This window comes from Panicum virgatum, chromosome 5K (genome assembly GCF_016808335.1).
Source record: "Panicum virgatum strain AP13 chromosome 5K, P.virgatum_v5, whole genome shotgun sequence".
NCBI classification, from domain to species: domain Eukaryota; kingdom Viridiplantae; phylum Streptophyta; class Magnoliopsida; order Poales; family Poaceae; genus Panicum; species Panicum virgatum.
The window spans coordinates 34,802,714-34,827,751 of record NC_053140.1 but is presented as its reverse complement, the minus strand read 5'-3'; the positions used below and the strand labels follow the sequence as shown (position 1 = coordinate 34,827,751).

General features: G+C 44.2%; 2 protein-coding genes and 2 long non-coding RNA genes across 4 annotated transcripts; 1 reads left to right on the top strand and 3 right to left on the bottom strand.

Annotated features, from left to right (window-relative positions):
• Nucleotides 1-221: 221 nt before the first annotated feature.
• LOC120709558 (zinc protease PQQL-like) lies at nucleotides 222-8,268 on the bottom strand. The gene is made up of 21 exons (XM_039995221.1): nucleotides 7,910-8,268; nucleotides 7,535-7,781; nucleotides 7,311-7,436; nucleotides 6,926-7,063; nucleotides 6,692-6,829; nucleotides 6,341-6,598; nucleotides 5,671-5,808; nucleotides 5,350-5,419; nucleotides 4,978-5,191; nucleotides 4,723-4,828; nucleotides 2,839-3,072; nucleotides 2,539-2,703; nucleotides 2,315-2,464; nucleotides 2,144-2,235; nucleotides 1,900-1,981; nucleotides 1,734-1,817; nucleotides 1,521-1,637; nucleotides 1,335-1,445; nucleotides 1,176-1,256; nucleotides 761-955; nucleotides 222-662 (listed from the first exon to the last, which is right to left on the bottom strand). Exons 1-21 carry the CDS (start codon nucleotides 8,158-8,160, stop codon nucleotides 585-587), a joined length of 3,075 nt encoding a protein of 1,024 aa, XP_039851155.1. The 5' UTR covers nucleotides 8,161-8,268; the 3' UTR covers nucleotides 222-584.
• Nucleotides 8,269-13,574: 5,306 nt separating this feature from the next.
• On the bottom strand, nucleotides 13,575-16,981 carry LOC120709557. Its single transcript, XR_005689730.1, has 4 exons — nucleotides 16,741-16,981; nucleotides 16,161-16,485; nucleotides 14,996-15,308; nucleotides 13,575-14,861 (listed from the first exon to the last, which is right to left on the bottom strand). It is a non-coding gene; the product is annotated as an uncharacterized LOC120709557 (long non-coding RNA).
• Nucleotides 16,982-17,007: 26 nt separating this feature from the next.
• On the top strand, nucleotides 17,008-21,891 carry LOC120709556. Its single transcript, XM_039995220.1, has 7 exons — nucleotides 17,008-17,516; nucleotides 17,639-17,724; nucleotides 18,155-18,233; nucleotides 18,368-18,427; nucleotides 19,414-19,538; nucleotides 20,166-20,237; nucleotides 21,223-21,891. Exons 1-7 carry the CDS (start codon nucleotides 17,160-17,162, stop codon nucleotides 21,323-21,325), a joined length of 882 nt encoding a protein of 293 aa, XP_039851154.1. The 5' UTR covers nucleotides 17,008-17,159; the 3' UTR covers nucleotides 21,326-21,891.
• A 373-nt stretch (nucleotides 21,892-22,264) lies between these two features.
• On the bottom strand, nucleotides 22,265-23,948 carry LOC120709554. The gene is made up of 3 exons (XR_005689729.1): nucleotides 23,446-23,948; nucleotides 22,653-22,740; nucleotides 22,265-22,524 (listed from the first exon to the last, which is right to left on the bottom strand). It is a non-coding gene; the product is annotated as an uncharacterized LOC120709554 (long non-coding RNA).
• Between the last annotated feature and the right edge of the window lie 1,090 nt (nucleotides 23,949-25,038).

Below are 25,038 nucleotides of genomic sequence, written 5' to 3'. Positions count from 1 at the left end.
CACTAGTTGCGTTCATCCGTCGGGTGAATGCGTCTCGGCTCAAATGATGGACATGGATTAAGGGGAACGAAGACACGTGTCCGCCATGCCAATATCACAGCTGCGGAAACGAAGCAGGGCTTAAAAGAAAGAGCATATTTCCAGTTCATTCTATTTTGCTCATTCTGAGCCGTCAAAACTCAAAAGCACATACAGGTACCAAGCTGTCCACAAAAAAATGAGACCAGTATGCAATCTAGACCGTTGGGTTTCACAGCTCTAGCATTGCTTCCTGCTACTTCAGTCCTGTATATAGAAATCAAATTGGAGAGCCACTATTATGCACCAAGGGCTATTACAGAGTACACATGAATGTGGTTACATGCTTGCAACACGCACACATGCGGCAACGAATCTGTTAGCTGACAATCTGTCGTAGTATACTAGCTCTTCTGTTACCAAATCTCCACACACCCGATACGTGCTCAGGACTCAGGTAGAAACAAAGATCGGGTCGACAGGCTCGCATATCTTTTCCTAACCTGATTGTCGATCCATATTTGGATCTGACTTCATTCTAAAAAAACGGTCAGTTGTATCCGGCACTACGATTTTAGTGTGCTGCGAGAGTATCTCCACAAACTAACTGTCAACACCAGTGCGCCAGCAATGCCAGCAAGAATCTGCAAGGAAGTTGGTTTCAGGCTCAGGATGATGATTTCTTCACCACAGGCAAAAGGAAGGCAAGATGTTGGAAATAAATCAGAAGGCCGATTCGAACCTTAGCATCTCTGCTAACCCCACTAGAGCTCCAGCTAAGCATTGACTTCACTGATGCCCAACAGGATGACTTTGGCATAAGGATAACCACGGTGTATTGGTTTCGGCAAGGGAAAGGTAGAACTCTTCGCAAGGCCGATTGCATCGTCTGCGGTGTCAAAGCCTCTCGAACCTTCATACGTCCCTCCTCTTGGAGCTGCAAAAAAAAAAGAGCAACATTCAAAATCAGTAAAGCAAATAATTAGACTGCCAAAACAAGTCAACAGAGTTGCTCGTAATGCAGCCAGTAAGCTACATATAGATCTGCTGATCGCCTGATCGGCATTTTGCTGCCTAACACTGAGAGTCAGCAAAAAACTGAATAAACAGATGCCAGGGCACTGAACCATTAAAAAAAAAAAGAAAATCAGTATTACCGCAAAGGTGAATCCGATATCTCCAGAAAAAAGCCTTGATTGATAGCTCCGCAGAATTCGATCCAACCAGAAGTAATTCTCCTGCGATTTATAAAAATATGAAGTAATGACTACCTATGTACATCAGCATTAATTTGAGCATTACAGATTCCACCAAACCTGTAATCCATTTTCATGAGCTCTTTGTTCAATTTCGAGGATAGTCAATACATCTTCTTCAGAAGGACCTTCAGCCTGTAGGTATGATATCTCCTCCAGAACAAAATCAACCTGAAAACAAAATCAAGCTGCTTATAAAGAAAAATGGATATATGCTATTCAGAAAGGTGATTTTGGTGTGCAGACCAGTTTGGATGATATATCTGGATCACATGAGAAATTCACACTTATATCTCCACGAACATCTCCAGTTCTTGAAGGCTTGTTGCCACCCAAAAAGACAGCTACATTAACCGAGTAGATCTGCAGACATAAGGATATGTTTCAGGAAACCCAGATTCTGGATTCCAAGTATAAGGAATGCCCAATCTGGATTTACAAATAAAAGAGATTACAAACCTGTCCATATTTGAAGCGAAGTACTTGCATGATTTTTGTTTCCAGAAGTTTGCTAAGAAACCCAACATAGTGGATATCTTCTGTCTACACATACAGAAGAACAAATGTTACGATGGAGATACAACACTTTATCAGCAACAACGGCACTGTTTTAGTTGCTACTCACCATCATTGTGTTTTTTAGAACAACAGGAAATGCTAATTGCACGAAGCACTGTGCTTCAACCATAGGGCTGCGGACAACTTCTCTGAAAATAAGGTGCACACTCAGATTAAGATTATTAGTAATCAAATGGATAGTGCAGGAAAAAAGGAGGTTGCTTGCTTAGCTCTGCATGTGGATGTCTGGCACAAACAAATACAGATAAATCACCCAAAGCATATCAATGCAAAACAGAACACTGGCGTACCTAACGATACTTTCTGGAAACTTGAATGGCAATCCTCTTAGATCATCTCGACTAAGTGGTTGAGCAGCATCCTCTACCCTAGGTATCCCACCCTACAAAAAGTTAAAGTTAATGAATTAACTGTTGCTTGATTGTTTCAGAAAAATAAGGGAAAAAAAGAGCAGTGCATACCAAATACTGCAAAATCAGTGGAAGCGATATAGCTGGGTCTATTTTTCCAACTATTACAACTGTAAAAGCTGATGGATCCTTGAAACAATTGTTGAAATATTCACATGCTCTGATTGGATCCACCTTCTTCAAGTCACTTATTCTAATTGGCTGCATTATATAACTCAAGTGAATTTCCAGGATATGAAGCATTGAAGCTGATTGATGTTCACCCAGTTAGGTACCTTAAAAAAGTATGAGTTCCCGTAATTTATTTCCCGAACACGATTCGCAAATGCAGTGTACGGATCCCGCTCTTGAGCATAGATTGCTTCCTCTGCCATTTGCATCACTATTTTTACTTCTTCCTCCCTTGGCTCCACATTTGTTGTAAATATTTGATATACGAGCTGTGCCCAATAAAAGTAAAGCATATGTCCACATATTGAAAAACAAGTGATGTTGTTGCTATAGGTGAACTGTTTCTTTATTGTTGAATTGTGTATGACTAAATGTATCTAAGAATGCTTGAAACAGAAGCAAACCTGCAAAGCTGTTTCAAGGTCTGAAGGTGAGCAATCTCCTGAAAATGTTCTCATGTAGGCCCCCACTTTTGTACCAACTTCAGCTCTCTTGCCAGCAAGCATGTCCATCAAGACAGAAGGCCTGTAGCCAAAAGTGCCAATTTCTCCTGCTATGGTCGAACCCATTGAGCATGAAGTATACTCAGCTTCAGATAATTCTGACAGACCACCATAGGCAAAGCCAGTAAAAACAACCTGAAAATGGATCAGCATATAAATGCTTGAAACATATTGCTAAACAACACAACAGAAGCAAAATGATAAATGCACCTCTCTAAAGAAAATGATAACGCACCATGGAAAAATTATACTGGTACTTGAGTATGAAATGAGTTGGGAGGACATATGAAATCTTCAAGGATGATTTAAAAGTTACGTACAATACAATACACACATTAATATGAAATCTTCAAGGATGATTTCAAAGTTACGTACAATACAATACAGCCATTAATTTCCTGAATCAGAGACGCTCTTTCACAAATAAATCCGAAAATAAGGGTCAAAATAGTTAAAAGTTGCATGTAATACAACACGCATATTAATTTCCTGAATCAAAGATGCTCTTTCACAAGTAGACCCGAAAATACAGGCCAAAACAGTTAAATTGACAGTAGCAGATGCAGTTCCTTTAACTAGAGAACACAGAACTAGGTCAAGAAAATTGAAAAGGAAAGGTTAAATTGTTGGGTCCTACAACAAATGTATGAATTATTTTTTCTCTATTGCATTAGGTTCGCATGGTTATTATATAATTATTTATAAAACTATTTCGTTTCAGTCTATGGGCTCGTTTGGATCCAAGGAGCAAAAAAATAGCCCTAAAGAATCTTACTATTTAGGAGTATTTAATAAAGTCTATATACAAAACTACTTGCAGAATGCTTGGGCTATTTCGCAGGACGAATCTACCGAGGTATATAAATCCATGATTAGTGGATGATTACTGTAGCAAATCGTGGATTAATTAGTCTCATTAGATTCGTCTCGCAAAATAGCCTAGGGGTTATGGAATGGGTTTTATCAGTAATCTATGTTTAATAATCCTAAATATCGAGATTCCGGAGGGCTATTTTTTAGCCCTCCGGATGACCGGATCCAAACATGGCCTATATTGAATATTGCAAATGTTTTTTTATTTCATGTACATATCACTTGATATTTTCTTTCACTAGCACGTGATGAAAAAAGTGCCTCTAGAGCTTCAAGGAATAAGGAAATTGTGTATGGTGCAGTAGAGTTGCTTTGTCAATATGCATAAATTTAGTTCTTACAATGCAATTATTAAATGTGCAAATACACCTCCTGCGTCATTTGAGAAAAAACAAAGTGCAAATACAGTAGATTCATGTGCTTACGATAGCCAGAAGTAGAAAAAAAAACATGAAAGGCATCCTAAGGGCTGATAAAATTACTTCCCTTCCATCATCATAAGAAATCATGGGAAACTATATATTCGCATTACCAAGGGAGTCTACTTCAGTGTGACAGAGAAAAACAACCCTGATTCCCTGAACGCTTGTAAATGAACTTGTGTTGGCAAAATATTAACATTTAAACTTTAGAAACATCACAAGGCCATCAAATAGTTGTATTCCAAAGAATCCCAGAATATACATCGAATTAATCTCCATCAGACCTATTCCTTGCACGTGGCAAATTATAGTAGGTATTTAGTAAAACCAAAATAGTTATAGTGTGGCATGCAGTTAACATTCGTGGTAGATGTTGGAGAAAATGTATTCCATATTTTCATATCAGTGACTAAGTAGTCCATATAATAAAGATGAGAGTGTCCGGAACTACAAGACTGCAAGGTGATACAAATTGATGGATACTACAAACCTGATCATCAAGAAAATCAGTATACTTGTAACAAATCCGCATGCCATTTGAAAGTATCATCTCAGTGGCACCTATCCCTGGGTGCTCCACCTTACCAATTATACTCCTGCAATGAATTTGGTAAGTACAATAGTAGCCATCAGTCACATACTAAAATGAAAGTACGATTTCAACACCATTAGTTAAGGTTTAAGAAGAGAAGATGGTATCTGTATATAATGAAGAAAATGGTGGACATGAAAAAACTAAGAATACCCTGGCTCTGGAGCTTCAGCAACTATTTCTTCTGGAATTTGCTCCTCATCCCATGGAGGAATAGATTTTTCTTCTTCCAAACTGTTAACTTTCAATACAACTGCTTTCAGATCCTCCAAAGAAGCATGAGCTCGAGGTTCAACTATCTTGATAACACAACTGCTGGCTGTTGAAAAATTTTCTGCGAATTTTGCCACTTCCGCAGAAGAAATATCTGGTCGAAATTAAACATATAATGAGATGATTGCTGACACAGCTGATGGTATGTAGTAAGCAATTAAATAGTTATAAAGAGTTATGAGGGAGCAGGTAAAAGACATGAGAAATGTAACGCCTAAGCTCTTACACAAAGTAACACAGAGGTGTACTTACGGGGAAGAAGAGTCTTCTGTAACTGTGCTTCGTACTCAATCCCAACAACGGGCTCCTCACGAAGAAAATGCTGCAAGAAATAATACAAATGATATTAATGTGCTTAGAAGCTGTAGATGGAGATCATGAAATGTCATTTAAATAAATAGAAACATGTGGACCTAGTACTAGCCCAATATTACTGAAGTCATGAAAATAGAATTCAGGAGCTGGCACATATTATGATTTGCAATATGTACTACGAAGTAAGATCTGAAGAGTAACTGGCATGCCAATGAAATAAATTTTAATGGTGCCAAATAGCTACAAGATTTCAAGAACCTGCAAAAACTCATCCCGTAAGCTGGTCGATTGCATTTGATCACGCTCCAAATATGCAGATTCCATCTCTGACATCATTAAGGCGCGTACAATGGATATCTCACGGTCAGAAAATCCATGGAGACGTATCCTAGCAACCTAAAGAAACATCTAGTCAGAACGATATTCTCGAAACAAAATGCCACCTCGAAATTTGAGAAAGTGGTAGTCATGTGACAACCGTAAATTCAGATATCAACATTTAACAATTATTATCAAACACCTGCCACACTACATGGCTGCAAACCAAGACTGGAATAGTTGCACAATCAGTTGATGGCAAGGCACACACTAGATTATTTGTTATTATTGTTATACTACAACATAGGAAGGCTTTACAGTGAACGAACACTGCCCATAAGGGACATGACCTGTTTTCACTTGATATTTGCATTTCCTGTATCTCACAAAAATGATTAATATTTGATGTTAAGATTCTGCATGGTTATCAAACATACCATTCGCTATAAGTCCTTAAGCAAACTTCTAAACTTTTGAGAACCAATTTTCTTACAATCTTCAACTTTTGGGGCATTTACACTGAATGTGAATGCCCATAAACTTGAATAAATGCACTATAGTAGAACACGATGTATCTTATTCTTTCAAGGGATCAGGGTTCAAAAAGTACCTCAAGAAGCATGGATTCAAGAGCTTCAACTGTTCCCCTTTCACGACAACTGGATGTCATAATATAAGCCTTCACTGGACGGACGAGAGCATCTGCAGCTGAGGAGCAAGAGAAGTATGGAGGATCCTTTGTACGAGATATTTTGAAGAGCCTCTGGTTTAGTGCACAATGAAACATGGACTCTGCCAGTGAATCCTTGTATTCCTTTACTGTTTTAATTTCACCAGCAGGCATCTTGCAGCTAATAACAACAGCCGACTGTTTTGTTACAAGGAAAATAAAACAGTTATTGTTGTTGAAAGTTTCTCTTAAAACATACTAAATCTGTTTAAAAGGCTATAAGATACCAACCCCTGCAGCTTCGGATTCCACAAAGCATGAAAAGCGAGGTTCCTCATGCGATGGAACTGGAAATTCTGGTATAACTGGTGGAGGGAGGGGGCCTGGAGCTTTCTGCCCAAAATGCTCCTTTATCAACTCAACAACAGCCTGCAATTAAGTCATGAAATATAAAGGAGGGTAAACATCATCATAGATACATACTTGTTGTTATATTGAGTGAGAGAAGATACACAAAACCCAAACCTGCGTATCTGGGAAATCTCCCACAGCAAATACAGCCATATTGCTTAGATGGTACCACTTCTGGTAAAATCGCTTCACAGTTTCATGTGGAACAGTTCGAATCACCTTCTCAGTACCAATTGGCAGGCGTTCTGCATACTGGTACAGAGGAAATTAACAAAAAAGACCATTCAGGAACTTGCAGCTCCAAACACAGCAACACAAAAGGCAGAAAAAGGTAATCCAAATTTAAATCTATGGGACCAAACCCACGACAGCAAAATGAAAATCTCCAGTAATTAGATTTATCCTATCGTGCACAGGAAGGATGCAATGGAACAAGTGATGTTGTCCCAGCTCACAGAACTTTCCGTTTATGTGAAGAACTGAAGACAGAGACTAGTACCTTGGAACCTTCAAACAACAGTGCCCAGTGGGAGTCCTGCATCCGGCCCGTGGCATTGCGTCCGCCCCTGTACTCCTCCAGCACAGCACCCCTCTCTTTCTCCAAATCCTCTGCCGACACCCGGACCTAGTAAACACCATTCATTTCCATGCATCAGTCAGTCATGAAACTCTCAATAACCAGCCGGCATTGCATTGGCAAACCAACGAGAGCCCAAAACTGACCTCGGAGCTGAACTCTGCGAGGACAGAGATGGCCTGAGACAGCAGGCCTGGCTTGTCGACGGGCACAAGCAGCTCATAGATGGTCTCGTCGGATGAGGTGAGCGCGTTCTGGCAGGCACCGAACTCGGCCCCGATGCTCTCGAGGAACTTGACGATGTCGTGGTTGGTGTACCTGGAAGTGGCGCTGAAGGCGAGGTGCTCGACGATGTGCGCCACCCCGCGCTCGTCCTCCTCCTCCACCACGGACCTACGAGCCAGCCGCCGCGCACACCATCGCCGTCAGCAAACGCGCGAAGGGGACGAGTGAAGCAACGAGCAGGGGGGGGGGGGGGGGGGTGACGGAGCCACGGAGGTGAGGAGCGGAGGAGCACTGACCCGACCTTGACGGCGAGCGAGAGCGCGGCGCGCATGCGCGGCTTGGGGTTGGAGCGGACGTAGTAGGTGAGGCCGTTGGCGAGGCGGCCGAAGGTTGCGCCGACGGGGTCGACGGGCAGTGGCTCGTCCATGGCGACGCTGACCAGCTTCAGCGACCGGAACCCAACCCCGCGCCGCAGCCCCCGGCCGGAGCCCCCCGCGCCGGGGCCGCCGGCGGCCGGCGCCTCCGTCGGCGGCGGGAGCAGATCCATGGCCGCTGCTGCCGCGCTGCGGGGGGAAGCTGGGGACGGAGGGGGGCGGGCGTGGTGGGGGATCCGACGGCGTGCGGGCGCGGGTTGTGGTGGCCCCCGGCACGTGACAGACTGGCAGCGCGGTGACGTCGGACGGGGGGGTGCGCGTGGCGCACCGTCACGGGCTCATCGCCATTTCCGGGCTCTGGATAAAGGAGTTCGCGCTGGATTCGGTGGGCCGGACTGCGTGGCCGGTGTTGGGCCAAAAGTAGGAAAGCGTTAAAGCCAATGACGACTGGTCGCGAACGTCGTGGCAGTCCGGCGGGCTTGTGCCGACGGAATCACCTCTCAAAAAAAAAAAATGCCGACCGGATCGGACCGGCCACCAGCTCAGTATGATTAGCGCTCGTCGGTAATCGGAAATCGGTGCGGCGTCAACCGGAGCAAATAATCGGAAGGGAGCCCACAGGTAAATCGATCAGGGGTGTTTGAGAGCTCTGCTCCAGAAAATCCACCAACATATTATGCCAAACGCATTGAGCTCCAGCAACTCCAACTACGATAAAAACCTAGAATTAGGGGCTAACTTCATTTTTTTTGGAGCTTCTTAAGGAGTACTCCAAAATCACTAGGTATAAACATTCTCATGAAGTTTGGAGTAAAATTACCACCCATTACGCAACATACCTTATAGGCGCGTGTTCCCCGTCGCCCCGCCCCCTCTTCTTCCTCGAGAGGTCGCCACCATCCTGTCCCGTGAAACCCTAGCGCCAGATCTCTCCGAGAGACGTCACCGGCGGCTTCTCGTCTCATGCAGAATAGAGCCTATTGAAGAGGATCTCCCTTTCCATCTATGTATTGTGGAGTAATCCATTGTATTCCCTTCAAATTCTCTTCTTCTCATTCCGCTAGACCCCTTTTATCCATGGATACACATGTTTTGCTCCTTCCTCAAAGGGCCGGACCCCTTTCATCCCGCTGCTCCCGGCCGACCCTAGCGCCGTCGTGGCCGGCGAGTTTGTCGGGCGCGAGCGTGGCCAACCAGGATGCCGCGGGCGTGGAACTGGCCAAGTCGTGTCCCTGGCACCGGCCGTGGCTCTTGCGCAAGCAGCCTGTGCTCACGAGCAGAGGAGGAAGATGAGGGGAGGGGAGCAGAGAAGCTGACATGCAGCCCCACTCATGAGGGTACAACAGACTATTCACAATAGAAAATCTAATTCCTAGAGTTGGAGTTATACTATTAGCCAAACATGGTCATCAAATTTATGCTTTTCTGGAGTTTGTAGAGTGGAGCTGCAAAAACATGGAGTTACTACTCTGAAATTATTTTTTTGGAGTTGGAGTACTCCTCCAACGATGATTTTTTAGAGGAACCCAATCACCGAGGCTGTCGGTTACCATTTTCCGATCCCACTTGGTTTTAGTCCGATTGTTTCTACTCCCTCTATTTTTATTTACATGTCGTATTAGTTTTGTACTAAGTCAAATTTATCTAACTTTGGCCAAATTTGTAAAAAGAAATAATAACATTTATAATATCAAATTTGTTTCATTGAATCCACCATGAAGTATGTGTTGATAGTGCATATGTTAGATAGTATAGTTGTTGCTATATTTTTCTATAGATTTGGTCAAATATAATTAAGTTTGACTTAGAACAAATCTAATAAAACATGTAAATCAAAACGAAATAAAAATAGAGGAGTATACTTCTGCGCCTGTCTGTCTAGCCAGAGACAAGCTTGGGGTGCTCCCGATTAGATAAGTTTTTGGTTCTACTGTAACTCTTCATGGCTGCAAACCTAACTTTTGATCTTTGAACTTCCAAAAGCAGTAGAAACTTAGGCCTTGTTTAGATTTGAATTTTTTTATTAAAGCATCACATCAAATGTTTGGACACATGCATAAATTATTAAATTTGGATTAAAAAATCAATTGCAAAGTTCATGTGTAAATTGCGAGATAAATCTTTTGAGCCTAATTGCTCCGTGATTTGACAATATGCTACAATAAATATTTACTAATGACAAATTAATTAGGCTTAATGAATTCATCTCGCAATTTAGAGGTGGAATCTGTAATTTTTTTTTGTTATTAGTCTATGTTTAATACTTCAAATGTGTGTCCATATACTTCAAAAACTTTACACAAAAAAAACTAAACACACTCTTAGAGAAAGTTTCGCCGTGTGGGCTCCTATGTGGTATTCTGTCACACCCTGAAATTTTTGGATTTCAAGATGTGATAAATTAAAAATAAAACAACAATTTTTTCATAATAAAAAAAAATCCAATATTTATTTTTCTTCACAGGGAAATTAGTATAAAAGAAAATAGATTGGTTGTTTTTCTAAATTAAATGAGGTTGTTTTGTTTGTGTTGCATTCATGCTACAATGCATTGTTTTATTGTTTGTTTTACAATTTGAATTTGAATTCTCTGAATTTTAATTTGGATTGAATAGGTTTGAATGTATTTCAAAAATGCAAAACCCATCCCCTTTACCCTCTTCCTTTTGGCCCAGCCCAACTTTCCTCTTGCTTTTCTTTCTCTTTTTCTTTTCCTTCCCGCGAGCACAGCCCAACCGGACTGTTATCTTTTTCCGGCCCAACCCGACACCCCCTATTCCCCTCTCACTCTCACTGCCGCGTGGACCCCGCCTGTCGGGCGTTACCCCTACCTCGTGCCCAACCGGGACTCAGCCCGAGTCCAGCTGGCGCACGCCCAGGGCGCCGCGCCTTTCCTTGGCGAGCACGCCAAGGCGCCTCCACTCCGCCCTATATAAGCGTTGCCCAACCCTGTCGCCGGCCCTAGGCCATTCTCCTGTCCCCTCCTTGCGACGCCTAGGCCAGTGCCTCCGCCTCCGTGTAGTGCGCCGCCGCTACCCAGGAACGGAAGTGGAAGAGAGTGCCGTCGCCTCCTCCGGCCTCGTGCCCGTCCTCCCTGCGCGCCCTTGCAGTTGCTGCGCTCCTGCTTCCCGGTGCCCCTCTCCTACATAGCACACACAACCCTGCATCTCCCAGACCAGAGCGGTGCACCCATGGTCTCGCTGGGATGATGAACATAGCTGCCACCGCCCCTTCCGGCTTTGATTCCCGCCGCCACGGTGCGTCCCCGGTGCAAGTAAGGTATAAAACAGAACCCCATCGTCGTCCCCTTTCTATTCCCCCGCTCCTCGCTCTCTCTCGTGCCCTAAATTGCCGGTAATTTGGCCTCCAATGACCTTCTGTCTGCCATCAATGGACAAACCTGAGTTTTTACAATCTGGACCCTGGAATATGTTGTTCTCTCGCATTTAGGTCCTTGCTTCCTTGTTTAGCTCATAGTTTCCACGTTTTAGATTCGTTTTGATCCGTTCTTGTTGGGTTAGCTTTATTTTAGCATAAGCTATCGTGTTGCAATGTTGTTGTATCGTAGTTCCTATTTTCAAATTAAATCTAGATTTAATTTGATTAATGATCTCTTATCTAGTGTTTCAATTAAAATCCAATTAAGTCTTTACTCCTGTTTTCACAAATAATGTTAATTTGATTAATATAAACTCAAAGATGTTTATAATTTAATTTGTTAGTTCAACAAGAATCATATAAAGTTGTGCGTTAAATGTTTTCACATGTTTCTTTCAAATTAATTGTTTCATTAGTATAATTTATACATAGACAATCACATATAAAATTTGGACTAAGTTCTACTTCGCCATTGCAAATAAAAGTATAACGTGAGTTAATTATAATCCAAGATATTTCTTTTAAATATCTTTTACATGTGTTTCTAATTAAAATAAATGAAGCTCATAGTTCTTTTGTTCAATAATCATATAAATTTTTTGATAGCCGTTTCTTTTCAATCCTAACTTCGTTTTCCGCGTTTCTTGTGTTCTCGTAACCCTTGAAGCGAGCCCTATCCTAGCGTGTTCTTTTAAACTCTTTCTTTTATTCTGGTGTATTGTTCTTAGATGTATGTTTTTGTTTGTTTTGTATGGTTGCTCGTTGATTGCTTCGAGTAGAATAATCGTTGTTCGAAGATTGAAGAATCAAGATTTACAAGGGAGCAAAAGCTGAAGAGCAGTAAGAGTAACTTTTTGTTAGAGCAAGATAGGTGACCCTAACCATACTTCTATCTATGCTTGTTTATGAGAATACTTGATTTAATTGGAATATGGAGAACCACCCAAGAAAACAGTGCAACCACAATATCATATGGCTCTGGTCTTGGCTAAGTAATTAGATGATCTATATGTCGTGCCTGGGGCATTTGATTGGTGGATTTTGGGTTATCGAGATTTGAGGAGCGTGTGAAGGAAGCTTCGTCTTCTGAGATACCGCAGAAAATAAGGGACCAGTGCGTACATATAGTGATTCTTTGAAAAAACCTCGTAGCGTCCCTATGCAGTCATACTTAAGGAAGTGGATATGGTGCTTGGCCCGCACTTGCATGGTTGGGTTCAAAATTCTCCGAAACGTTTACGCGAATTGTGGTGAAAGTGTACAACCTCTACAGAGTGTAAAACTGATATATCAGATGTGCTCACGGTCATGAGCGGTTTAGACCCTCACATGATTAATTCAACTTAAAGATGGAGTTAAATCATTTTCCGGTTATTTCTTGTGGCCTTGCTGAGTACCAACCATAAGTGTACTCACCCTTACTTACTACTGCTCAGAGGAGAAAGTTGTGGTGAAGTCTATTGAAGATGTTGCTGAGTTCTAGGCGTACGCAATCCCCAGTCGATCGCATGTGAAGTTTGGAGCCTTCGTTTTTCAGGATAAGCTGTATAACTCTGATAGTCTTTTATTTGTTTTAATTCTCTTTTTCGTGGTACTGTTACTGATTATTCGCTTATAATGTCACTATATGTATGAAACTTGATCTTAGCATACATATAGTTATGCATTAGGTTTTGTCCTTAAAACCGGGTGTGACATATTCACAAACTAGTTAAACATTACACATCTAGCATAACTATTGCAACCCAACAATATGCTATAGTGGATGTCATTTAGGGTCGGCTTGGTTGGATGCCAAAAATATGAGCATGCCAATTTTTTTATTAAAATTTTGGCAACTTTAGAATAGCAATCGGCTAGATTGGCTGCTTTTTAGCCTTCAACTAAATGAGTGCCAAAATTTATAGACTTGCCCATATTTTAGCATGCCAATATTTTGAAAGCAAACCAATCAAACTCTTAATATTTTCTTATACTTAATTCAACATTCTACAAACTTTATGTCAGCATTTTTAGCATTTTTTTACAAAGAATTTAGCAATAATCACACTCTGAGCATATGGGATATGCTAGTTCAACATTTTACGGCAATCAGGTATGTATGTATGGTCGGCTTAGGGGATGAGGTATGTATGGTTGGTTGGTTTGCTCCTTTTCTTATTTTAGCCGGTATGTGCTGTTGCACGGATCTCTAATACATGTAAGGAAATTTTGCATGCAAATAGCATCATTTTAATGTCAAGTCAGACATTCCTGTATCGTCAAGTTACAGACTCATTATATAGTGTCACGTTAGAGTCGAGGTAACTATCAAAGCACAATTTAAAGGGTCAACATGCATTTTATATACTCTAATTTATTTTTGCGTGCCTGTTTTCTAGTAAGGCTAAGAAACATAAACTTGAAACTGTGGGACATCCTTCTACACCGAGAAGGAATACAAGAGCAGCTTCCAAATTAGATTTGGGAGTTTGTGGTGCTGGTGGGCCCTCACAGACACAACTAGAACATGCTAGTGATGCTGCCCCCTCGTCGAAGAGGGTCACTAGAGCAAGCTGCAGAAATATGAAGGGAATGCCAGATCAAGATGTGGAAAACAAGAGGCGCAAGAAAAGCATCATCATGAGCAATCAAGTAAAACAGAAATTAAAAGAGAAAGAGGGCGATGGATGAACGCCACATAATTAAGAAGCAACCTGATAAGGTTCAACACACCTGTTTTTTCCTTGCATTTTTTTATTCACACACCTCCCATTTTAGAATACTTTGTTTTTGCTCATGTTTTTATTTTTTCTTGCACCACATACTGAATTTTTTTCTATACTTTTTTTCTTCATATTCTATGACTTAGGAAACAAAGGGGTCAGCGAGGAGGCTCATATTAACAGCACACTAGAAGATCCTCAGAAAAAGGCTATCGAATGTGTCGGTTTTGGGGGCTGCTTCTAGTTCAATGTTGGTTAGTTCCAGAGAAGCTATCTTCCTGGCTCATCAAAAAATTTGATGTCACAAGATCCGAATTGGTCATACCATACAGGGTCAGAATAAAGGTTGATGACCATACTGTCCACAAGATCTTGGGGCTCCCAATGGTTGGAGAGCACATCGATTATGCAAAGAACAGCTTCGCTGATACATATGAAGAATTTTATAAAGTTTTCAACCATGAAAATGACCAAAAAGCACCAATATTCACTGAAGCTGAAAATTGGCTATTGGGTGAGGGAAAGAAGAGGAGTGACATCTTATGTGGTCATCGGCTCATTCTTGTGCCCTACTTCAAACCCAAGTTTGTGTGTGCGGGTATTCCATGCGATCGCAGATTCAGCAAAGATCAACAAATCTTTTGATGGGCCAGGAAGATAACTTCTCTAGAACTAACCAACATTGAACTAGAAGCAGCCCCCAAAACCGACACATTCGATAGTCTTTTTCTGAGGATCTTCTAGTGTGCTGTTAATATGAGCCTCCTTGCTGATCCCTTTTTCCTCAAGTTCTGGAATATAAAAAAAAGTGTAGAAAAAAATTCAGTATGTGGCGCATGAAAAAATAAAAACATGTGCAAAAACAAAGTATTCTAAAATGGGAGGTGCGTGAAAAAAATGCAAGGAAAAAACAGATGTGTTGAACCTTATCTGGTTGCTTCTTAATTTTGTGGCGTTCATCCATCTTTTTCTCTTTTAATTTCTGTTTTACTTCATCGCCCATGATGATGCTTTTCTTGCGCCTCTTGTTTTCCACATCTTGATCTGGCATTCCCTTGATATTTCTACAGTTTGCTCTAGTGACCCTCTTCGACGAGGGGGCAGCATCACTAACATGTTGTGTCTGTGAGGGCCCACCAGCACCACAAACTCCCAAATCTGATTTAGAAGCTGCTCTTGTATTCCTTCTCGGAGGAGAAGGATGTCCCACAGTTTCAAGTTTATGTTTCTTAGCCTTGCTAGAAAACAGGCACGCAAAAATAAGTTAGAGTATATAAAATGCATATTGACCCTTTAAATTATGCTTTGATAGTTACCTCGACCCTAATGTGACACTATATAATGAGTCTGTAACTTGACGATACAGGAATGTCTGACTTGACACTAAAACGACGCTATTTACATGCAAAATTTCACACAACTTGACACTAAAATGGAGGCGTTAGTGTGGTAACTATCAATGCCAAGGAAAAGAATTAAAAAGTAGTGGAACTGTGAAATACAGTTTGAAAAATATTTCATCTACATAGTGGTGGACACGGGAACTTGAAAACTCATGGATGCTTATCACTAGCAATTTCTTTAGGGGCACTAGACATAGGGAACATACAAAATGGAATCCGAAAACAACTGATTTGCTATGTTTCTATAAATTCCTAATAGAGAATATTATCATAATTTTTAATAACTAACATAACTTGATACTAAAAAAATCCAGGACTCCCTGTCATCGCGGCCAGCGGCAAAAGCGACGTAGGTACGGCGCTGAAGCACTGCCTCTACCATGGCACTGCCAGGTGCCTGTACTGCATGATTCAGACGCGATGGCCGAAGCAGTGCACAAATCCCCCACAGCAAGGGGGTCGAGTGGACGACATGATGGCGGCGGCGACGTGGAGCCCCCTCTACCTCTGCAGCACACCACAGGATCCTCCGCAACTTCGCTGCCTACCTCTACTGAGGGGGGGAGTGCGGTGGAGGAGGCGATGACAGCAGCAACGCGGAGCCCCTTTCTATCTTGGCTGCGGCACTATGGCGGGGAGGAGAGGGGAGTGGTGAGAGGGTGGGGGAAGAGGGGGATTGCGACTCACATTGAAAACCGCAGCGGTGCGGGGGCAAGCGCTCCGATCCACTACTCGACGGGGACTGCCGCCGCCGCCCCTCGCCGGTCCTCTGCCGACGCTCCTCTTCAGCAACCGGGAATCACCTCCCGCACGGGCTCCTCTCCCCACTGCCGCAGGAGGCGGCTGTTGGGGAATGGGAGGGGAGCATGGGGCGGTCGGCGCAAAACAGGCCGGAAGGAATGATTTGTAGTCTCGTAGGCTGGAGTCTACCAGGGCACGTCGCGTTGGCCTGTTAGGGTCGTGCCCTCCGTCACTGGCGCAACGAGTCGTCTAGACTTTATGTTTTTTTAAGCTGCAAAAAAACAAAAAGAGAAAATGTCTGCTACTAACAAGTTGACAACTCTCTAAAAATCGTAGTTTGACACAACAACAAACTAACTTAATACTTACGGCCAGACAAGTCAAAATAACAATTTTAGGTTAGGAAAAACAAGCAGAGAGAGATGGAGACAAATTGCCAAGCAGAATAAAATTAAATGAATATACCCCAAATTAAGGTGGAGGACGCAGGAGGGGCGGGGGGGGGGGGGGGGGGGGGAGGGCGTACCTTTTTGGACGGGATGAAGGGGAGAAGCAGCCACGACCGAAGAGGATGGCAGCGCGCGGTCGCGAGGAGGAGCACGGAGTTCCGGCGGCGGCCGATGTTGGGGGAGGACGGAGGCCTGTTGGCGAGCGCGAGGCCTGGCGGCGGCCGACGGGGCGGGACGGATGGATGGCGCTCCCCTCGAAAAGGAAGGAGCGCTCCCCTCGAAAAGGAAGGGGTCCGGGGTCGCGCGGTCGCGTATAGATCTGACCGGTCGCGCGCCTTTATCCCGCTCCCTCGTCCCTTCTGTTCTGCTGCCCCATCCACAGCAGTTACTGCTACACTGCTGCTAAGCCAAGCCTCGACGCCGACGACTCGCCGGTGCGCCCCCGCGGCTAGCAAGCAGCGCGCGCGCGCGCTGCATAGTTCCCCGACAGAAGGACATGCTCCCAGCGCTCCTCGGCGGCTACCTGGCCGCCTACCCGCCGCCGCCTCTCCTACCCGCAGCAGCAGCCCCGAGCTCAAGCGCGCGCCTTCCGGCTCCCTTCCCGGCTCGAGTCAGTCACGCGCCTCGCCTCGTCGCGCGACGGTGCGCTTCGGGGGCGGGGGCGGGGGAGGCGGCGAGCGCGTCAGCCGCCGCGGAGGGCGACGACGAGTACGAAGCGGAGCTCCAGGACGAAGGCTTCCCAAGGTGGGAGGGCGGCGGCGGTGGCGGAGAGGAGGAGGAATACGACCATGACCCCGAGATTGGGGACATTATGGGGGATTACTTCGACGACCCCAAGAAGGCCCAGACCCGCGTCGGTGTCCCCTGCCTTCTCTTCTCCCTTCTCCCTCTCGGTCCTGAAGAATGAATGGCTTTCCCGTCTGATTTTCGGCTGAATAATTTAGTGTTCGTTTGGTGGCTTGTGCCGTTTTGCAGATGGAGGAGAGGATAAGGAAGAAGCGCCACAAGATCGTGCAGGCCAAGTCCGGCTCGCCCAATCCCATGAAGGTCGTCTTCAACAAGTAAATGTGCTTCTCCGATGCTGCCAGATGTGTCCAAAATTCAATTAGCTTAGCTTGCTCGTTTATAGTGTGCAGTTCGACCTGATCATCAGTCTCCAAATGTTCCTTTACAAAATTGGCCTCCTAACTTTTAATGTTAATTCTGCTAAAAAAAACTTTTAATGTTAATTCTGACAATATATTATTGTCTATAACTACAAATCATGATCTTATGAGAACACTTCCAAGTGCAAACCCAACATTGTCACTCTTGTGTCACAAAATCTGTGTTGTTGGATCGACTATTTGTTACAACTTACAAGTAACAAAGTTTGAATCTCAAGTGCCTTATAATGACCAATGTTGGAGCAAAACTTGATAATCAACACCCATGTGGTGATCTTCCTTATTTGCTTAATGGATTTGGATTTGTGCTTGTTTCCTGTTCTAGATTTGACTTCTCCAATTCATATATATGGTTCGAGTTCTACAATGCTCTGTTGCCGAAAGATGCTACCTTAATTTCTGATGTGAGTTCTTGCTCTCAATTTTTTTCACCAAAGGGAAGTATTGATCATACTATAAAGAAAACATAGTATGTATCAGAACTATACACATATTGATTCAAGATGTTGCAACTTGCCTTTTTTTATCATGCTTGCAGGCTCTACGTTCTTGGCATATAGTTGGGCGCCTTGGTGGCTGCAATTCTATGAATATGCAGGTCAATTTGCTGCACTGGATGTACTTGTCACTTTTGTAATGTTATTTTTGACAACCTTCTTTTATCTTGTCATGTCCTTCACATATAATAAGGAAACAAAGTGGATGATTCTAGTCAGGATAGCATAACCCTGCTATTAGCAAAAAGGGACATATAAGAATGTAAAAAACTGAGTAACTGACCTCTGTTCTTTTCTTCAAAAAATTGGTAGCTTAAATGCTTTATCGAACTTCTATGCATGGTTCTTAAGGCGTCGCCTAGTCGTCCAGGCGAAAAAAAATGCTGGGTGTCCATGGACGCCTTACCATAACAGCAGCAAAGTGAGAGAGGGAGGGAGGGAGAAGGGGGAGGAAGAGGAGAAACAGCTTCCTGCTAGCTCTGGCGTCGATCCGACGGACAGCAGCCATCTGGAGAGCGTGAGGAAGGGAGGGAGAAGGGAGAGGAAGGGAAGGCTTCCCTGCTGGCTCTGGCGGCTGGCGCCGATCCAGCAGGTAGCGGCTCATCTGGAGAACTTGAGGGAGGGAGAAGGGAGAGGGAGAGGAGGGGGAAGCTTCCTGCTAGCTCCGGTGAGGGAGGGAGAAGGAGGGAGAGGGCGAGGGCGAGGAGGGAGCGGAGCGGAAGGCAGCCGCCGCCGCCGGCAGTGACTCGCGAGCGAAGGGTGGGCGCGTTTGAGAGTGTTCGGGAGAGGGGAGCTAGGTCAGGCCTGGTGGGGATGTGGGGTGGTGCTTGGGCTTTTAGTGGGCTGGGCCAAGTTGTCTCCTTTCTCTTATTCTTTTTCCTTTTCTCCCTTCTCCTTCCTTCTCTTTTTTTCTTTTTCTCCCTACATCCTGCTGCTATAAGGCGTCACCTTGCTCGCCTAGGCGTCCGCCTAGGCGTCGCCTCGCCATGCCGACGGGGTCGCTCGCCGTGCCTCGCCTTAACGCCTTAAGAACAATGCTTCTATGCTTTGTGCAATGGGACATAAAAAATATTTGTTTGTTTTACAGTTGTCGCAGTTGCCTTTAGATTGCAAAAGGCCAACTTATGATGCTCTTGAAGGAGCTAACGTCACTCCGACATCCTTTTACAACATTGGTGATCTTGAGATTCAAGATAATCTAGCACGAGTATGGTATGTACTATTATGTACTATTTTTCTTCTAAGCAGCCTTCACAAACTGTAGACTGTAACCTTTTTATGTTGCCATGTGTATCATAACTTAATGAACAAGGATGCTGCTTCGTTTCCTGGTCTTCTAATTGTTGATTAGTACCATCTGCTCTCACATCATTCTGGGTTACAAACATTAACTATTTGTATTCGCAAACTTATGAAAAATACCATAACATGCAAACAGAGAACTCATGACATAAATTCAATCAATGTGGGTTTAATCATGACAGATCATTTTTATGTGATTTGGGAATTCATGGTGCAATAAGCCTGCTGGACCACTTTGACTGAAAAAATAATGTCTACCATTTAAGACTAGTGCATTGCAATTGTATGGTTTTCTAGAAACCTGTAACTCTTTCTATGCAATTTTATGTTTTTACACCATGTACTGAAAGTCTGAAACACTGATACCATTTTGCTCAGACACATTTGGTTACGCTCCATATTTCCTCTTTAGCCAATCAGCTTCTTTCTGACAATTTTTTGTTCCAGACCGAGAATATTGCAAATATATACACCTTTTCAAGTTATAATCACACTGATATCACCCATGACTGTTTACGTTCATCTTATGTTACACAGGGTGGACATTGGTATTCATGAGCCATTGCTTTTGGACATCCTGCTTAATGCCTTAACAACCATAAGTTCAGAGTAAGAACCAGACATTTGAATGGTCAATATTTTGGTAATTTACCATGTACAATGTGATTTTCTGCTCATCAGGATCTGGTTTCTAACATATGGTGCACTTGTATGTTTATATTTCCCTCTGATTTTCTGTTTTGCACCCCCTAAAAGTTGAATCCGTGGATGTGGCATAGCTTGAGTTCTCTACACACGTATGAGGGGGACCACTTTCATGACCTTTTCTCGCCTGGGCTCTGGCTGAGTTCTTCTTAGTGAAATACATGGGGGCAGTCTTTCTCTCACTGGAGTTTTTTTTTTTGAATCCTCTGCAATCCATCCCACAGGAATACATGAATATGACATTTACACATTTCTTCTCTTTGGAGGAGGAACAAACTGAACCTTTCTTCCCTTTTGAGGCGAAACAAACTGAACTTTTTAGTAGTAACTACTGATTTGGAAAGTGATGTTAATGGAGTGTGAATGTAATTCTTGCTCAAAAGCCGTTCCTGTATTTGGGCATTTTGTTTTGCTTGTGGGGCTATCTAAGGGCCTGTTTGGGACCGCGAGTGACAAAATCGCGTGGCTTATAAGTCATATGCGGTGAAGGAGTCGCTTCTGCGATTTTGCTGCGTGTAGTTCACTTTCTGCATTTTGCCGTTGCGGGCGGTGGGCTGAAGCGAGTCGAACGCCAAGCGTTCGGCAGGATTATTTTGCTTTTTGTGCTTATAAGCTAAGCAAACTCAGTCCCAAACAGGGCCTAAAAGCATTGCATGCCATTAGGGAGGAACCAGCACTTTTTTTGTTAGGTATCATGACTTGAAAAACTGTTGTTACTCTTGGAAAACAGTATATCAGCTGGCTCTTAATGCCTTCTTTAGATTATTTTGAGGATTTGTCTTCCAAGATGACACTGCTTACTGTATTCGATCATGTTATAAACAATTTATTATCATATTCCTGTGCGGAACAATAGAATCTCATCCTGTTTATGTTTGATTTTCTACAGTCATGTTGGTATTAAGCAAGTACAGTTTGGAGGGTTAGAGTTTGTGAACTGGAATGAGGACTTGAAAACAGAAGAAGTTGGATATAGCGTCCGCAAAATCTAAAATATCACAATCGCGAGATTTGCAGAAGCACTACTATTTTAGGTACTGTGCAAATGCAACAACTGGTCCGAGAACATAATATGCCACACAAAGGCTTCAGCCACTCTGATCCTGCAAATGAGAAGAAAAATGATGACAGCGCCATGCATGAGAAGTTGATGTCCAACCATATTATTAACTTCCTCTTGAAAAGGGATTGCCATCCTTACAGGACTGCTAGCTGCGCACCATTGGTAATCCTTTTGGGTACTCGTAATATCGTAGTTTCTCTAATGTCCAACGTGAGGCTCTGACACTAGCTGTGTAGGAGAAAACTTGTAAAATTATGTTTTCTTTAGCTAGTGATAATCATGAACTGATGAACCATGATTGAACAAATGCTAAATATGCTTGCTGTAGCCTGATGTTTTACACCAACTTCGGCTGGTGACCTGTGGCTTAAGAATTTCCTTGCTTAATGTGTACAACTTTTTATACTTTATAACATTTTGTAAGTTTTCATTCAGATGGAAATCTTGTACGGATTAGGGGTTTTTCCATTTCAGGGTTATCCAAATTGTCTGCTACATACATGTGTCTCTCTGCATGGATCTTTCTATTTCCAGTGCACATGCGTATTTGCGCTAGCTGATCATATTTCCTCTTCTCTTCTCGTCTCGCTCAGTGGTGGAACTTCACGTAGTTTTCATTTTGCCCGACTTAGCGACTTTGGCCGGAATTTGAAGTCTGGTTTAAACCCGGTGCTCCCTACAATGCCTACGTCTATGGCTGGGCGTTCAGGTTACCCGAAAAGTTCGGGTGGTATTTCGGGTTTTGAAAATTTTGGGTTTTGAAAAATAGAACCCGAAATTCGCTGACAAAAACCAGAACCCGACAATTCGGGTACCCGAAAACTTCGGGTTCGGGTTACCCGAACTACCCGAATTGTTGAACTCTGAATGACCAAACTGAGTAACTGAATAAACATGCCCAGTCGCTAGTATACATGTTCAGAGATAAACAACACTACCAGTACATGACCAAACTGACAGTTTACACTTCAAATATCACAATTAATAAATATAGTTTTGAAGCACCCAACAGAGATAAACATGACTCCCATGAAGATGAAGCTGCGCCTCCAGGCACCAAAGTCCAAACCACCCAGGCATCTTCATTGATTGTGTCTCAATCTCAATGTTATCTTCAGTTTCAGGCATCTGAAAGACAAAGAGCACTGATTTCAGTGAGTTCATCAAGACACTGCAGTTCAAAAGTCGTGACTGATTCCTATCCTTAAGCTATGCATTCAGATTTCAGAGTGTAACTGTGGAAGCGAATGACATACGTTGCAAGATTCCTCCGTTGTTGCTGCCGTTCTTCGGTCGTCTTCCCGGCTAGAGAAGCCCCTTGCCCCTGCTGGCCGTCGGCCGTCGCTGAATAGAGAGGCATTTAAATCAGACTTCTGAATAGACATATAGGCATATAGCAGTAGTGAAAAGTTTACTGAAACTTAAATATGCATGGCATAATTCAGAAGTATGTTAAGCACACTTGGCACTATATAATTTTTGATAAGAACAGTTCAATCAATCCTAGAAACTAAGATGCCAGCACATGAAATTGATCACTATCGGGGACATGAACATTAGCATTTATAGAACTTGGAATCAGATGTTGAAAGCGACAAGGAAGAACATCAGCATTACTTGGAATCAGATGGATATATAGAAGGAAGTAGTATGTAGTACATGATGAGTTTACATATACTTGGAAAAGCTTATATATGTAAAATTCACGACTAGCAAGTGCACATATATATATTGATTGATTTAGCTAAGGGCGCAATGCAACAATCAAGAAACACACTGGCCTCAGCCGCAGCAGCAGCACACACACACGCGGACATATAAATTACAAAACACGTACGTGCATACATAGACCGGCCGGAGATCGAGCAGCTTCTTATTGAGGCATTACTTGGAATCGTATTGGCAACTAGGGGTCACTGACCAAGTTAAGCTACAGAGATCCATACGATGCAGACCAACCAATTGCTAACGGACGGACCAATCGGAGATCATATAGGAGGAAGGGGATCGATGAGCCTCGCAGAGCTCAGACGGATCTGGGGCGCGTACCTTTCCTAGCCAGCGGTGTCCCAGATCTGGGCTTTGACGACCTTGTCCTCGACGTGGATGCGGCGAGTGGCGAACTCGATGACCCCAGTGGTGGACGACGACGGCAAAGAGGTGGAAGCAGAGGACACGCGGTTCGCCGGATCCAGCGAAGGCAAAGGCGGATCGGAGGGGCGGCGCCGTTGCGTGGAGGTGCGAGGAGGAGTGGAGGGGCGACGCCGTTGCGTGGAGGTGCGAGGCGGAGTGGAAGGGCGGCGCCGTCGTGTGGACAGGAAGCCGAGGTCACCGGGGATAAGAAGAGGAAGAGGCCGCCTCGGGCTCGGGGGCCTGCACGCTCGGCCGCTCGCGCAGGCGCAGGCGCACGCGGAAGGTGGTGCCGGTGGCGGCGGGCGGTGGCGCGGTGGGCGGCTGGGGCTAGCGTGGGGGGCGGCGGCGCGGCGCGGGGTCGGGGCGTCTGTCGAGTCGCGTCTGGGTCTGGCCGTCTGGGGCCTGGGCGCACGGCGTGGGGTTAGGGTTAGGCTTGACGCTCGGTGTTGGACTGTTGGTGGTGGGCTGGGCTGCAATTTATTTGGGCTATTGGGCTGACCATTTTTTCGGGTAAATCGGGTATTTCGGGTACCGTGGCCCAAAACCCGAAATACCCGTATTAATTTCGGGTACTGTGGGCTGAAACCCGTATTAGGGTTCGGGTTTTTCGGGCTCGAGTTTTTAGAGTCCGGGCTCGGGTTTTTCGGATTCGGGCTTCGGGTATCGGGTTTTTTGCCCAGCCATACCTACGTCCTCAGTGAATATATAGCAAAGATGATGTTCTCCAACACGAACATCAAGGCACTAATAATGTCATAATGTGGATCAAGCTGGGGACCAAAGCGAGGGAGTGCAGTTGTTAAGTTCTTACGGATTGACTAGGCATAGATCTATTGGGTAAACTTTATTGACTTGAGTAAAACAACATGAGTCTTTACATCTGGGAACAAGAACTAGAGAGAGGTGTAGAAGTAGCAGACCAGACCCCGATCCGGAGGCCTCGGCATTGTTGGCCATGGCGATGGAGAGGTCGGTGCAATGGGGCGCGGTGGTCGGCTGGAGTCGTGGACGAGGTCGATGACGCGCAAGGGCGGCGGCGCTTCCCGTCGCTCACAACGCTCCCCAGATCGGATTAGGGTTGTAGGTGGGTTTAGAGAGGGGCACGGCGAATTTCGGCGTGCATGCCCCCGCGGCCCCCACCTCCTCTTTATAGCGCTGCGCGACAGGGGCTCACCAGCCATGGTTTGGCTGTGCGCCCCTGATCAGGGCGCGGATCAAGGCCGGACTCGGCCTTTGGGCCAAGTCGGGAGGAGATCAATCTAACATTATCCCCCTTATCTCAACTTACTTTCTTACTACTCACATTCCATCCCATCATAGATCAATGCATAGAGCATGCCTCGTCACAAAGGTTAATACCATTGGATTAACAGCCACAACGCACCTTTCTACTTGGAATAGAAACTTGACTTTTTGGCCCTTATTGTCCAGGAATCGTAGACTTTCCCTTAAAACCCATGCCGGCTAAATGTTCTCTGAACACATTGGGTGGGAGGCCTTTTGTGAGCG

Bases quoted from the DNA above. Each gene is read 5' to 3' on its own strand.
- LOC120709558 (XM_039995221.1), bottom strand. From the start codon at position 8,160: ATGGATCTGCTCCCGCCGCCGACGGAGGCGCCGGCCGCCGGCGGCCCC. The intron at 6,830-6,925 runs GTTTGGGTTTTG...ACTTAATTGCAG, and splicing joins GAGATTTCCCAGATACGCAG to GCTGTTGTTGAGTTGATAAA. The intron at 956-1,175 runs GTAATACTGATT...TTTTTTTTGCAG, and splicing joins ATATCGGATTCACCTTTGCG to CTCCAAGAGGAGGGACGTAT.
- LOC120709556 (XM_039995220.1), top strand. From the start codon at position 17,160: ATGCTCCCAGCGCTCCTCGGCGGCTACCTGGCCGCCTACCCGCCGCCG. The intron at 17,517-17,638 runs GTCGGTGTCCCC...GCCGTTTTGCAG, and splicing joins CCAAGAAGGCCCAGACCCGC to ATGGAGGAGAGGATAAGGAA. The intron at 17,725-18,154 runs GTAAATGTGCTT...TTCCTGTTCTAG, and splicing joins ATGAAGGTCGTCTTCAACAA to ATTTGACTTCTCCAATTCAT.